The 12615-nt window shown below is 66.6% G+C and overlaps 4 protein-coding genes across 4 annotated transcripts; 3 read left to right on the top strand and 1 right to left on the bottom strand.

Annotated features, from left to right (window-relative positions):
* Positions 1-1236: 1236 nt before the first annotated feature.
* EMIHUDRAFT_48022 (hypothetical protein) lies at positions 1237-1670 on the top strand (the record flags this gene model as incomplete). Its single annotated transcript, XM_005761094.1, has 2 exons — positions 1237-1312; positions 1390-1670. Coding segments are annotated over 2 exons (357 nt in total), but the record flags the coding sequence as incomplete, so codon positions are not given.
* Positions 1671-3431: 1761 nt separating this feature from the next.
* On the top strand, positions 3432-4374 carry EMIHUDRAFT_248978 (hypothetical protein; the record flags this gene model as incomplete). The annotated part of the gene is made up of 2 exons (XM_005761093.1): positions 3432-4101; positions 4286-4374. The coding sequence occupies 2 exons, from the start codon at positions 3432-3434 to the stop codon at positions 4372-4374; spliced, it is 759 nt and encodes a 252-aa protein (XP_005761150.1).
* On the bottom strand, positions 4347-6229 carry EMIHUDRAFT_459950 (hypothetical protein). The gene is made up of 3 exons (XM_005761092.1): positions 5116-6229; positions 4789-5046; positions 4347-4718 (listed from the first exon to the last, which is right to left on the bottom strand). The coding sequence occupies exons 1-3, from the start codon at positions 6223-6225 to the stop codon at positions 4455-4457; spliced, it is 1632 nt and encodes a 543-aa protein (XP_005761149.1). The 5' UTR covers positions 6226-6229; the 3' UTR covers positions 4347-4454.
* A 125-nt stretch (positions 6230-6354) lies between these two features.
* EMIHUDRAFT_120850 (hypothetical protein) lies at positions 6355-8809 on the top strand (the record flags this gene model as incomplete). Its single annotated transcript, XM_005761091.1, has 3 exons — positions 6355-7754; positions 7918-8128; positions 8663-8809. The coding sequence occupies 3 exons, from the start codon at positions 6355-6357 to the stop codon at positions 8807-8809; spliced, it is 1758 nt and encodes a 585-aa protein (XP_005761148.1).
* Positions 8810-12615: the final 3806 nt, after the last annotated feature.

Raw genomic sequence — 12615 nt, 5'->3', positions numbered from 1 at the left:
GACGCGCCGCGCCCGCTGCGCGCAGTGGCGGCGCGCGGCGCCAAGTACGAGGTGTCGGTGGTTGCCTTGCCGGGCGGCTGCACGCTGCCGCCTGCCGCCTTCCCGCGAGGGTCTGTCCTCTTCTGCGTCCCCCTCCTCGGCCAGTTTACCGTGCGCCGGCTGCGCTTCGACATCACGGGGAAGACGTCTACCCCGATCGAGCTGATGAAGCGCGTGCTCAAGTCGGGCGCCAAGCCGTGCTTCCTCGCGGGAGGCTGCTGCCACTCCTTCGAGGGCGTGCCCGGCGTCGCGTCCGCCTTCCTCCAGCTCGCGATGATGCCCCCGACCTCGAGCTTCCCGCCGGGGCACTGCGGCGGCGAGGGCAGCATCGGCTGGCGACGGCCGCCTGGGGAGTCGTGCGAAGAGAACACCGACGTCGTCTCCGGCGTCTGCATCGGAGTCGAGAAGGGTGTGCGGCAGCTTGCACTCTCACAGCTGCGTTCAGCGCTTGCCCTCTCTCACCTGCGCCGCTGCCCCGCCCCCGCCCTTGAGTGGCCGACTTGCTGCTGCTGGACCAGCCGAGCGAGGAGGCGCTGGCGCGAGAGCGGGAGATGGACCGCACCAGCGGCCAGCCTGGCTCCGCGCCGGGGCTCACCGCGCGCATTGGGCGGCGCGTCGGCGGGCTGGACGCGGCTGTGGACGAGATTGTGCGGCGGGCGCTCGCCTCCCGCCTGTACCCGCCGGCCTTGATGCGGCCTCTGGGCGTCTCGCCGGTGCGCGGCATGCTGCTCTACGGGCCGCCCGGCTGCGGCAAGACGCTGCTCGCGCGCGAGATAGCTGGCGCGATGGGCGCGCGCGAGCCCAAGATCGTCAACGGCCCCGAGATGATGTCCAAGTACGTCGGCGACTCGGAGCAGTTCATCCGCTCGCTCTTTGCCGAGGCGGAGGCGGGGCAGGCCGAGGACGCCCTTTCGGCACGCCGATGACGTGTCCTGGACACGCCCCGCAGGCGGAGGTGGAGCAGGCCGAGGCGGGCGACGACTCGGCGCTGCACGTGATCGTGTTCGACGAGATCGACGCCTTCACGAGGGAGCGCGGCTCCCTCTCGGGCGACACGTCGGGCATCCGCGACTCGGTCGTCAACCAGCTGCCTTAATGGATTAGTTGATTGGTTATTGGTATTTAATTCAGGCATCCGCGACTCGGTCGTCAACCAGCTGCCTTAATGGATTAGTTGATTGGTTATTGGTATTTAATTCAGGCATCCGCGACTCGGTCGTCAACCAGCTGCTCGCCAAGATGGACGGCGTCGAGCAGCTCGACAACATTCTGGGTGCTCCGCCTCCCCTCCCTCCCCTCCCTCCCCTCGTTGCCACTCCGTGCCTCTGCTCCCACCTCTCCCCGCTGCAGTCATCGGCCTGACCAACCGGCCGGAGCTGATGGACCCAGCGCTGCTCCGGCCCGGCCGGCTCGAGGTGCACGTGCTGGTGCCACAGCCCGACGCGGCGGGGAGACAGCGCATCGCCGCCATCCACTCCGAGCGGCTGCGCGAGCGCGGCTGCCTCGCGCCGCCCGCCGCCGCTGCGCTGGCCTCGGGCGCCTTTGCGGATGCGACCTGCGGCTTCTCCGGCGCCGACCTCGCGGGCCTGCTGCGGAGCGCGACGTCGTTCGCGCTGGAGCGCTACGCAGACGAGCGGCTGCTGAGCGGGCTGGCGCCAGGCGCGGAGGTGCGAAAGGGAGGCCGAGCAGCGAGCTCCGGGCTGCTCGAGGTGAGCCTCGAGGACCTGCTGAGAGCTCTTCGGGAGGTCGCCCCGACCGGCAGCGGACCGGCGCGTGCGGGCGTGCAGGGTGGCGGCGCACGGCTGCGCGCGTGGAGGCGGGAGCGGAGGCTGCAGGCGCAGACCGAGAGGGCGCTCGCACGCGGTGCGTGATCCCTCTCGTCGTCGCGTTTGGTTTGCGCGCAGTACTGGGTTGCGCTAACTACTCAGGATCACTTGGTTCGCGCGGTGCGGCCCACTATTTATTCTTGTGACTTGTCAAACCGCCCGGACCCGGGACGCGGGAGCCGGCAGCCGGGTGGTCGAGTCCAAAAGTCGCTGCTCGCTAGGGGCGGCCGTGAGCACTCTGTCAGGCCGGGAGGCCGGCGGCAGGCCTACGGGGGTTTAAAGCCGTCGTAAAGCCGTACTTAGTAGATCGTACTTTTTGGGAATTTTGGCACGTTACGCGGTTCGTTTTTTTATTTTTCATCCGGCGGTTTCTTCTGCGCAAGTCTTGGACGTTGGTTGCACCCAGTCGGCAGCCGCACGCTCAGGGCCGGGGAGCTAAGAAGCGCAGGCCCAGCGGGCCGGACGATTGGATCGGGCTACCCAGGGAGCAATTTATTAAGCCCTACGGGGGTGCGCGGTCGCAGGGCCATAACACGGGTCTCCGAGGGTTAGCTGGGTGTACCCCTTCCGCACCCACCAGCCCGCTTCGCGCAAGCTCGTATCGGCCCGTTGCCCTCCCAGAAACCTCTGCTCGCGCGTGCCTGTTCCGACCATTTGCTGTGTGCTGTGCGCACTCAGGCTGAGAGTGTTCTCATCTCCATATGGGCTGCGCCGGCAGCAAACCAGCGGACCCCATGGACATTTCTCGGCCAGCAGATGTACCCTGCGGAGCGTGTGCACGAGGTCTGAGCGGGCGCGAACGGGCTGCAATCTGCAAAGGAGCATCAGGCTGCTTTGGATAAGGCCCACGACAGGGAGCAGATGTAAAATTGGCAAAGGGACTTCCCCCGGGGTGAGGCAGTGCGCGGGGGGAGACTAGCAATCTTCATGCCACCTCGCGGTCGTCCCACTCTCGTCGTTCTCTCTCCTGCCCCGTCGTCCTCTGCCTCATCGCTCTCCTCTGCCTCGTTCTGCGATGGCACCGGCGCCTGCCGAGGCCTTGCTCTCGCGGCTTCTCTCACCTTTCTTTCGGCGTATGTATGACCAAGCTCCAAGGGAGTCGCTAGGGGAGTCGTGAGCTCACGAGGTCATCGTAGACTGCACAGCTTGACCTTGAGAGCTGACAATGAGGGAAATAGTTAAATGTGGAGCGATTTGTGGAGCGATTTGAATGCGGCAAACCCAGTCCGTCTCCTCCCCACGTAATATATATCGTCCATGCACATCGTACGTACTAACGTAACAAACATCTCTCTCTCTAACGTACACACACATGGCAGCTGGCGTTCTCTCTCTCCTCTCTCTCTCTCTCTCTCTGGCGTTCTCGCGGCGGCAGCACTATTGCTATCGCGTGCGGCTGATGAGTGTGCGAGCTTCCGTGCCCGGTGCCAGACGCACTCGGCGCCAGACGTCCTCCCCTTGCCTGGTCATCTGCCCCCTAAAGTAGAGTCCGAAAAAAGAACTTTGGGTTGTGGTTGGTCGAGCCGCCGCTGTGGGCAAGGCAAGAGAGGCACCTCGACTTGCGCGATGACGAGCTGGTCCGGCCACCTTCCGTCGGACCCCATAGAGCGGACGATTCTCAACGCCTCGGAGGGCATCGAGGGCGAGGATGGCAGGGTCGTCGGTGCCGCCCTTTTCCGCCCGGGCAGCCCGACATCCGTCACTTTTGGTGGCGAATCGCACGCCTCTGGGCCCAAGGCGGTGCTGGAGGACGCGCGCGAAGCTGCCCGGCAAGCCCGCCTCGCCCAGCTGCGCCGGTCTCAGCTGGCGTCAGGGCACACCCACTCGGACGGCAGCGACTCAGACGACGGCGATACGCTCCGCCGGATTCGGCAGGCGCGACTCGGAGAGCTCCGCGCTGCCGCAGCGGCGCGGCGCACATACGGTTGCGTCACGGAGCTCTCTCAGGACGACTTTGTCGCCGCGGTCGAGGAGGAGCCGCCAGAGACCTTTGTGGTGGTCCACATCCATGAGCCTCACCTGCCGGCGTGCGCCGCCCTCGGCCTGTGCATGCAGCGCCTCGCGGCGAGGTACGACCTCGTCAAGTTCGTCTCCATCCGCGCCTCGGAAGCGCAGGCGAGGCTTTCGACCGACGTGCTTCCCGCCCTCGCCGCCTACCGCGGCGGCGAGTACCTTGAGTCGGAGCTCAATGTCGGAGCCTCCGCCGCCGAGGCCCTAGAGGCGCTGGCCAGCCTCGGTGTGCGCCTCGCCTCTTCGCCTTCCGCTCTCGACCCGAGGCGCGCCGTCGCGAGCAGGGGGGAGGCGAGTGAGGAGGAGAGCGAGGAGGGCGAGGACGAGAGCGAGGACGAGAGCGAGGGGGCGGCAGACGGGTGGCGGGCGCCTGTAAGCCGGACGTTGGAATAGCAGCTTCACGAAGCAAGGGCTAGTGTCGTGCAGACCCTCGGAGCACTGCGACACCATGAGCGGGTGTGGTTACACCAGTGGGTTGCACGTCCACTTTTGCGCTTAACATGAAGAGAGAGTCTGCTCTCTCGACTCGAGAACTGGACTGATGGCTGATCGGTGCGGATCTGGATGGGATGGTGCGTGTCACTCCAGCGTTTCCGCCACCGGCACGCCAACAGCCACAATCCGCGCGAGCCGAACCGGGCATACGGCCTTGCTGTCTGAGAGAGCGACTGCCGTCGCCTCGGCTCGCGCGGCGGCGCGGCGCGAGAGGGCCGGCGCCCAGAGGTGGTGCGCGATCGCCTCGCCGACGGCGAACGAGACCGCGAGCATGAGCAGCTCGAACCACGCGTCGGTCGGGGGCGGCTCTGCCGCGCCTACACGCAAGTGCTGCGCCGTCGGTGCACGCTCGGTGCGCGCCGTCGCCGTCCCCGCCAGGCGCAGTGCCGGGCGCGGAAGCGTCGATGGAGGCGAGGACGGCCTTCAGGACGGTGGCGCCCGGGGCGAGGAGCACAATGGTGGGCAGCAGCACGATCAGGTGCGACGTGCCGTGGACGTACTCGTGGGCGCAGCCCAGCGCGGTGCCGACAAAGAGCGTTGCCGCGTTGGACACCGGCCCCGGAAGAGGCAGCGCCGAGTGGGAGAGGAAGAACTGGAGCAGCATCGTGAGCAGCAGCAAGCCGGCGGCGGAGGGCATCTCCCGCACGCTGACGCCGAGCAGCACGAAGAAGCTCACCTCCAGAGGCACGAGCTGCATTCCTTAATTCATAGCTAATTACTGGCACTTCGCTATTAACTGGGCCACCTCCAGCGGCAGAAGCTGCAGCCCGTTCTGGAGGAGGGCGGGCCACAGCTCGGCGGTGGCGCCGCCGCTGCACGGCGCCGCCGCCGGCAGCCACGGGTTGGGTGGCGGGCTCGGCGCGAGCCGCGAGATCGGCAGGGCGGCGAGGCACCAGCCGAGGGCGAGGGCGACGGCCATGAACATGGTGAGCACCACGGCGTGGACGAGCCGCGTCGCCCCCACGAGGTTGCCGCGCTTGAGCTCGGTCGCGCCGAAGAGCAGCTCCGAGCCGGGCAGCTCGAAGAGGAGCAGCGAGAGCGTCGCCGTCGCCGCGTGGCACGCGTCGAGCTCGAAGAGCGCGCAGAGCGAAGGCGCGGCGACGCCGGCGACGATGGGGAGGAGCAGGTCGCTGAGCGCGGAGAGCTGCGGCAGCGCTCCGCACGCCGCGAGGGTCAGCCGCACAGGGACAGAGGCGAGCGCGACGACGGCAAAATCGCCGAGGCCGCCTCCAAAGATGGCGGGCGCGGCGGCGCACGCAAAGCCGTGGTAAGCGAGGGCCTCGATCGCCCAGCCAAAGGGCGAGCGGCGGCGGTTGATCGCGTCCACAGCTTGGAGGGCCATCAGAGTGGCGGGCTCGACGGCGACGGCGACGGCGAGGGTGAGGCAGTGGAGGTCGGAGAGACGGTGCAGCACCTTTCCCTGACGCGAGGAGAGGACGTGCACCGGCCCGCCGCCGAACGAGATTTGCAGCGAGCGCATCCCGAGCAGCAGGTGGCAGTGAGGGAGGTTCGCGGCGGCAGCGACGGTGCGGAGGAGCGGCTCGGCGGTGTAGGTTGGCATGCCCGAGGCGGTCAGCGAGAGCGCAAGCTTGAGCACGAGGACGGCGCCGAGCTGGTCTCGCTCGTCCCAGCCCAACCGCGCGTACATGTCGCAGATATCGCCCTCGGTCGCGTGCTCGTTCGGCCCGAGCGGCAGCTGCGCTCGCGCCTCACGACTGGGCGGCTCGTGCTTGCGGCGGCACGGCTGGAGCACTCCGCCGCGGGAGCATCCCACGGAGAGGTCGATGCGTAGCGCGGAACGGAGCTTGCCCGCTTCTTCGGCCGGGAGGAGCGGCTCGGCCCTGTGGTCGACCATCACCCTGGATTCGACACTTCAGCTTGGTATGTATGTATCTAAGGAAGGGAGTCAACTTTGATGGGGGCAGCCAAATTTGGTCGACCGCAAATCGTGGAGCTGGGAGTCACGCTCGGGCAGACAGCGTCGATGCCGTCGCCGGACGCGGCGGCGAGGCACACGGGCGCCGGCGTGGCGCGTCGGCAGGCCCACCACGAGCGGATGCGCGACGAGCGCGCTCGGGAGGCGGCCGCGGGCAACGCGGAGCTTCCGCCGGAGGACGACGCGGTCGAGATGGTGAGCGCCGTCCAGCTGCTGGACAGCGTGGCGGAGGCGGGCCCGAACTACACCCTGCTGCGCAGCAAGGAGACGAAGGCGAAGCGGCGGAAGCGACAGCGCGAGGATGGCAGGGCGGCGCTCAACGGCCACACTGTCCTGCCCACCGGATCGCGCCTCGAGATCTTCTGCGACACCGAGCGGTGGTACCCCGCGACCGTCATGGGCCGGGAGGAGGACGGGGACGGACGGATCGCGCACCAGGTCGAGTACGACGGCTACCCGGATCGGCGGTGGTGGCACATGCTGGACGACGAGCGGTGGCGAGCCGTCCCAGAGCAGGCCGGCACGGGCGCAGGAGGCGCCGCCGCAGACGTGGACGGGGATGCGGCGATGGACCGCGCGGACGGCGAGGGCGCCCGTGCCGCGGGTGCCGCCGAGGCGGCCGAGGTGCGGCCGGCGCCGCCTCCCGCGTGCCGGGGTGTGCGGCGCAGCGCGCTGGCGGACGTCCTCGAGGCGGAGGACGACGAGCGGCAGGACGAGGCTGCGCGTGGCGACGAGCAGCCGATGCTAGCGCCCCACGGGCCGGCGCTGTCGGTGCAGCTTCGGCGCGTGCGCCTGCAGCTGCGCGAGTTCCTTGCAACGCAGGCCGCGGCAGGGAAGAGCGTGCCGATGCAGCGGACGGCCCTCGGTCTGCACCCGACGATGCGGTGGACGATCCGCTTCGGCAAGTGGCTGGCGACGACGCGAGTCAGAGCATTGAGGGCGAGCCGGTGGCACGCGACCGAGCGGGGCGACGCGCGGGAGGAGGAGCCGACGGTGCGCACGGGTCGCGGCGAGAGCACGGTCTACGTCGCGCTGCAGCACATGAAGAACCACGTGTGGCGCGAGATCTGGCCGGCGATGCCGAGCGACGCGAGGCAGTACTGGCGGCTGGTGACCAACCAGGTGATGTCGCTGTTCGACGGCGGCGGCGGCGGGATGAAGGACGCGGCAGGAGCCGCCGGCCGGGCGGCGGGCCGCGAGGCGGCGCGGGAGAGCGCGTCGCACGGGCAGAGCGAGGCGGCGCAGCGGGCGGCGAGCGAGAGGGCGAGCGCCGAGGCGAGCCGGCGGACGATGGCCGAGCTGCGCGAGGCGACGACGAAGCCGTGCACGAGGCAGCACCTCTTCCAGGTGGGAGAGTACCAGATGCAAGACACGCAGCTGCTAGAGCCGTTCGAGGTGAACGTGGCCTTCATCATGAACGCCTACTTGTGCTTCGCGCGGCAGACCGGGTGCCGGCCGGGGATGGCGGTGAACGATGCGGCGGACGCGGCCGATTCGGACAGCCACTGGCGCGCGTCTCCCGCTGAGAGAGAGAGGGAGAGGCGAGTAGGACGGCGCGGCGTTGGCGCGTGATGGGGCGAGATGCCACTGAGCCGTGCCGCTCGCCGGCAGGCACGAGCTGCCGCCGCTGACGATGGGCGACCTGTCCATCGCCGCGGATGTGCTGCTGCGGGGACTAGACGGGGCGGGCGTGATGACCGAGGGCGACTTCGAGGCCCTCCTCCGAATGGAGGTGACCTTCGCGCGCAAGAAGGGCGAGTACTACGCGTGCTACGAGTTCGGGACGGCGATCACGCCCGACTCGGACCAGATGATGCGCATCGTGAGACGTGACTGGAACCGTACACGGCCGACAGTGTCCAAGCGCTTCACATTCCATAAAGTGGCGAGGGGACGACACGGGCGCCGATCGAGGCGGCTTCGGTGGCGGCGACGGTGGAGGACGGGCGCCGCCTTGCGGGGCAGGGCCGGGGCGGTGGCAAGGGCGGCGGCACAGACACCAGGTGTCCTAGTGACGGTGCTTAGGGGGATCGGGTGGATGGGAGAAGCACGCCTTGCGCTCCGGATGAGTCGTAGTGTTCGGGTGAAGATTAAGTTGCTACGCGGACAACATTGATTCAACATGCCGAGGGGTTTCGCTGCTTTGACAAGTCGTGTTAAATCTTGAAAGTGAGTGGGAGTGGGTACGTACGTACGTAAATCTTGAACCTCAGCGCTGTCCGCTCGCGTGCTCCACATCACGCAAGGGAGTGAGTCGACACGAGGAAGCTACGTCTCCAAAGCAGGCAGTTGACTGCGGAATGCATTAGGTCGAAAACAGAGGAGATGCTCCCGCCAACATGCACACCGTGCCGAGGTCTCGCGGAGAGTGATGGCCGGAGGAGCGGGCGTGGCGGTGAGGGCGTGCTTGACGGGCGGGGCGGCGGCGGGGGCGGCGGGCAGGGCGAATGGGGCGCTGGCGCGAGGAGTGTCGCTTGCCGGCGGGCTGATGGCGCTGGGGTGACACGCGATCAAGGCTGCCGCGCGCGTGGCAGCCGAGGCCATGACCTAAACACGAACCCCGCGCAAGCGCACGTGTCTGTGGGCGTTCTCGTGGTTGACGGCGTGTTCGGCGACTGCTGGAAGGAGAGGCACAGGCATGTCGACGGGGAAAAAAGGAGATGGACTGCGCACACCAGCATTGGCACCGGGGTACCGGCGGCGGTGCGGGTCCGTTCTGTGTGCATGCACGAACGATCACCGCGGATCACGCTTCACAGTGCGCGTGTTTGTCATTTGATGTTTCGCTCGTGCATCCGCTCGAACACGGTTGGAGCGGTGCGTCGGAAAGTGCGAGCCGAGTAGGATTGGAATCCCGTTGCGAGACGTCGAGGGAGAAAGGGGGACAAAGCGTTCTAATGTGGATCGGGATGAGTCCAACACATATTGTGCGCGTGTGTTACGGGTTTCGGAGCGGATGTGTGTTGATCGTATGAGCGCGCACTGACATACGTGTTGAGGTGGGTGTGTGCAATGTTTTCTTACACCTTACAGGATACAGCCTGGAGTTAGACGGCAGGATCCGTCGCTCGTGACGTAACACCCCACGCGAGACATGAGACGTGACTGGAACCGTACACGGCCGACAGTGTCCAAGCGCTTCACATTCCATAAAGTGGCGAGGGGACGACACGGGCGCCGATCGAGGCGGCTTCGGTGGCGGCGACGGTGGAGGACGGGCGCCGCCTTGCGGGGCAGGGCCGGGGCGGTGGCAAGGGCGGCGGCACAGACACCAGGTGTCCTAGTGACGGTGCTTAGGGGGATCGGGTGGATGGGAGAAGCACGCCTTGCGCTCCGGATGAGTCGTAGTGTTCGGGTGAAGATTAAGTTGCTACGCGGACAACATTGATTCAACATGCCGAGGGGTGATTCGCTGCTTTGACAAGTCGTGTTAAATCTTGAAAGTGAGTGGGAGTGGGTACGTACGTACGTAAATCTTGAACCTCAGCGCTGTCCGCTCGCGTGCTCCACATCACGCAAGGGAGTGAGTCGAGGAAGCTACGTCTCCAAAGCAGGCAGTTGACTGCGGAATGCATTAGGTCGAAAACAGAGGAGATGCTCCCGCCAACATGCACACCGTGCCGAGGTCTCGCGGAGAGTGATGGCCGGAGGAGCGGGCGTGGCGGTGAGGGCGTGCTTGACGGGCGGGGCGGCGGCGGGGGCGGCGGGCAGGGCGAATGGGGCGCTGGCGCGAGGAGTGTCGCTTGCCGGCGGGCTGATGGCGCTGGGGTGACACGCGCGGCGGAATACGGCGGTGGCGAGGGCAGAGACAGCGGTGGTCGTGTGGGATGGGCGGCGGCGCGGGCGCTTGGGGTCACGGCACCGGCGGCGGCACCGAAGACGTACTGAGCGAGGGAGCCAGTTAGACGTGACGGAGGAGGCGAGTATTGCGGTGGCAGGGAGGGCGGTGGTGATGGCGGTGGGGAGGGAAGCTCATCGGGCAGGTGTGGACGCAGAAAGCGCGGCGGCACGGGCGCGTTGCCCCGCGGGTATGGCGGCGGCGGCGGTGTGAAAGATGGCGCGTTGTGGGGCGGGCCGGTGGCGGCAACGGCGGCGGCACAGACACCGCCCGACGGAAGCCGTGGCAGCGACGGCGCGGGCGACTGGTTGGGGCCGCCGGTAGCGTGGCCACACGGTGGAGGTGATCGCGATCGCGAGTCATGTAATCGGTGAGGCCATGTGCTAGGGCTAGGAAAGAAAACAGCACGGCGGCGTCGGCTATGGAGCGGCGCTGGCCGCTGGCGCAGTCCGCCGCAGAGAAGAGAAGGCGAGACAGCGCGGGGGCGGCGAGATGAGGCGGGAGACGGGCGGGAGGCTGGACGGCAGTGGGCCACGTCACAGCGCATACGCGAGTGCGAGAGTGGTGATGCTGCCGCCGCGCGGAGCCGCGCAGACTCTCGAGGCAGTGGCGTGTGTGTTCATGTGAGTGAAGCGGGCAGCGTGAAGGCGCGTGCGGGCGGCGCGTGTGCGGACGTGCGAGCGAGCCGTGAAAGAGAAGGATCCGAGTGCTGTGCAGGGCAGCCGAGCAGCACAACCTCGATCGCCGCCGGAGTTCATCAGCGTAACCTACCAGCGTGCTGCGAGAAAAGAATTTTTGCGGCCAATCGGAGACCCATGTTTACTTTACGTTCTTTCCCTGCGAATTTATGGTGCCTCGGGTGCGTGTGTGCGCGCGTGCGTTCTTATGTATGTGTGTGTGTGTGGGTGGGTGTGCGTGTGTGTGCGTGAGTGTGCGTGTGAAGATATGTGTGTTGAGCAAGGCGAGTAGTCTATAGAAAGACGTCTAACAGTGACATTACAGTCGTATCTGCAAGAGAGAGAGAGAGAGAGAGAGAGAGAGAGAGAGAGAGAGAGAGAGAGAGAGAGAGAGAGAGAGAGAGAGAGAGAGAGATAGTATCATCGTATGCTTCTCGAGGGGGTATCAGGGTATGCTCTAGGCCTCTGTGGGGACCCATCTCGGCTGGGTATCAAGGTATCATCGGCGGCCGCGCAGCGAAGCGACAATTCACACTTCTCACCGAGGACCGAGCCCTCCCGCATGGTCCGCCCCGGTATCATTCAAACTCTTTGCGCTTCCGCCGTACCCGCGCGCCACGCCCACCAAGACGGCGGAGGCGCGGCAGAGGCGACGCTGGCCACCATGCTCTCAGACAAGGCCGAGGAGCTGGCGGCCGCGTCACGCCGCTGGGACGGGCTTGTCGAGAAGCGCACGGCCTTCGACGCCAAGGTTGCGGCGGCAAGGGCGAAGGCGCAAGCGGCTGTGGAAGTCGGGCAGCAGCGCAAGGCGGCGAAGACGGCCGCGAGCGAGGAGTTTGCGCGCCAGCAGCTCGCATCGGCGCAGGCGATGGGGGCGGCGGCGGGGGACACCGAGTCCGCAGCGGAGCCCGCCACGGCGCCTAACCCCGCGCCCCCCGCGGCGCCGGCCCCGGCCGCAGCCGTGCAGGCCGCGGCCCCTCCCACGGCTGCAGCCGCACCGGCTGCGGCCGCGGGCCCGTCAAATGCGACGACGGCCGCCATTAGCGCCCTCCTCGCCCAGCGCATTGCTTAGTGGTGCGCTCGCCTCCCTCCTGCGCGACGCTCATTCGAGCGCGTTGTCTGTCTTGGCGCGCGCGCAGCGCGCGCGAAGAGGTGTGAAGAGGGGGGTCGTGTCCGGTGTGAAGGGTAACCCACCAGGGTATCAGCCTATCCTCTAGGGGCCCAATGCGGGTCCTCTCAAGAGGGTATCAGGGTATAGCCCTGGGGTATGATCTGGCATACGATGATACTATATACCAAGCTGAAGTGTCGAATCCTGGGTTGGCGCCGGCCTGAGCCGGCGAACATGGGGGGGGGGAAGAAACACATCCGGGGCGCAAATTCAAGAAGAAGAGACGTAGTCGACAAGCTGCCGAGCGCAAATCACTCTGTGTGACACATTTCTTGTTGGCTTCTAAAAATCTCTCTCAAATTCACAGTCCCATCAGCCCTTGGGTTGTTATTTCTTTCTTTTTAGCGAGTCAAAATCCTGCTCGTGCAGGTGGGAACCCTGTCCTCCTCCCCTATCCCTCGTTTGGTCTGTCTGTTTTCTTTCTTTCTTTCTTTAGCAGTCAAGTGTGTGTGTGTGTGTGTGTCAAGTCTCACGCGTGTCCTCCAGGACAGGTTGCACCCGGCGGCACGGGGGCAGGCGCGGGCCTCCTACTGGTTGCGCTCTCCTATTTATGAGCCTGTTTCTTGTAATGAGGGACATCCAATTCTTTTGCGCACGACAGAGGCTACACTGGGGTGCGAGTT

This window comes from Emiliania huxleyi (genome assembly GCF_000372725.1).
Source record: "Emiliania huxleyi CCMP1516 unplaced genomic scaffold EMIHUscaffold_724, whole genome shotgun sequence".
Lineage (NCBI taxonomy): Eukaryota > Haptophyta > Isochrysidales > Noelaerhabdaceae > Emiliania > Emiliania huxleyi.
This window is presented reverse-complemented; position numbering and strand designations above follow the sequence as displayed.

Coding starts and splice junctions, on each gene's coding strand:
- EMIHUDRAFT_459950 (XM_005761092.1), bottom strand. CDS start 6,225: ATGGTCGACCACAGGGCCGAGCCGCTCCTCCCGGCCGAAGAAGCGGGC. Junction 5,047..5,115: donor TGCAGCTTCTGCCGCTGGAG/GTGGCCCAGTTA, acceptor GTGCCTCTGGAG/GTGAGCTTCTTCGTGCTGCT. Junction 4,719..4,788: donor GCGCCACCGTCCTGAAGGCC/GTCCTCGCCTCC, acceptor GCGCGCACCGAG/CGTGCACCGACGGCGCAGCA.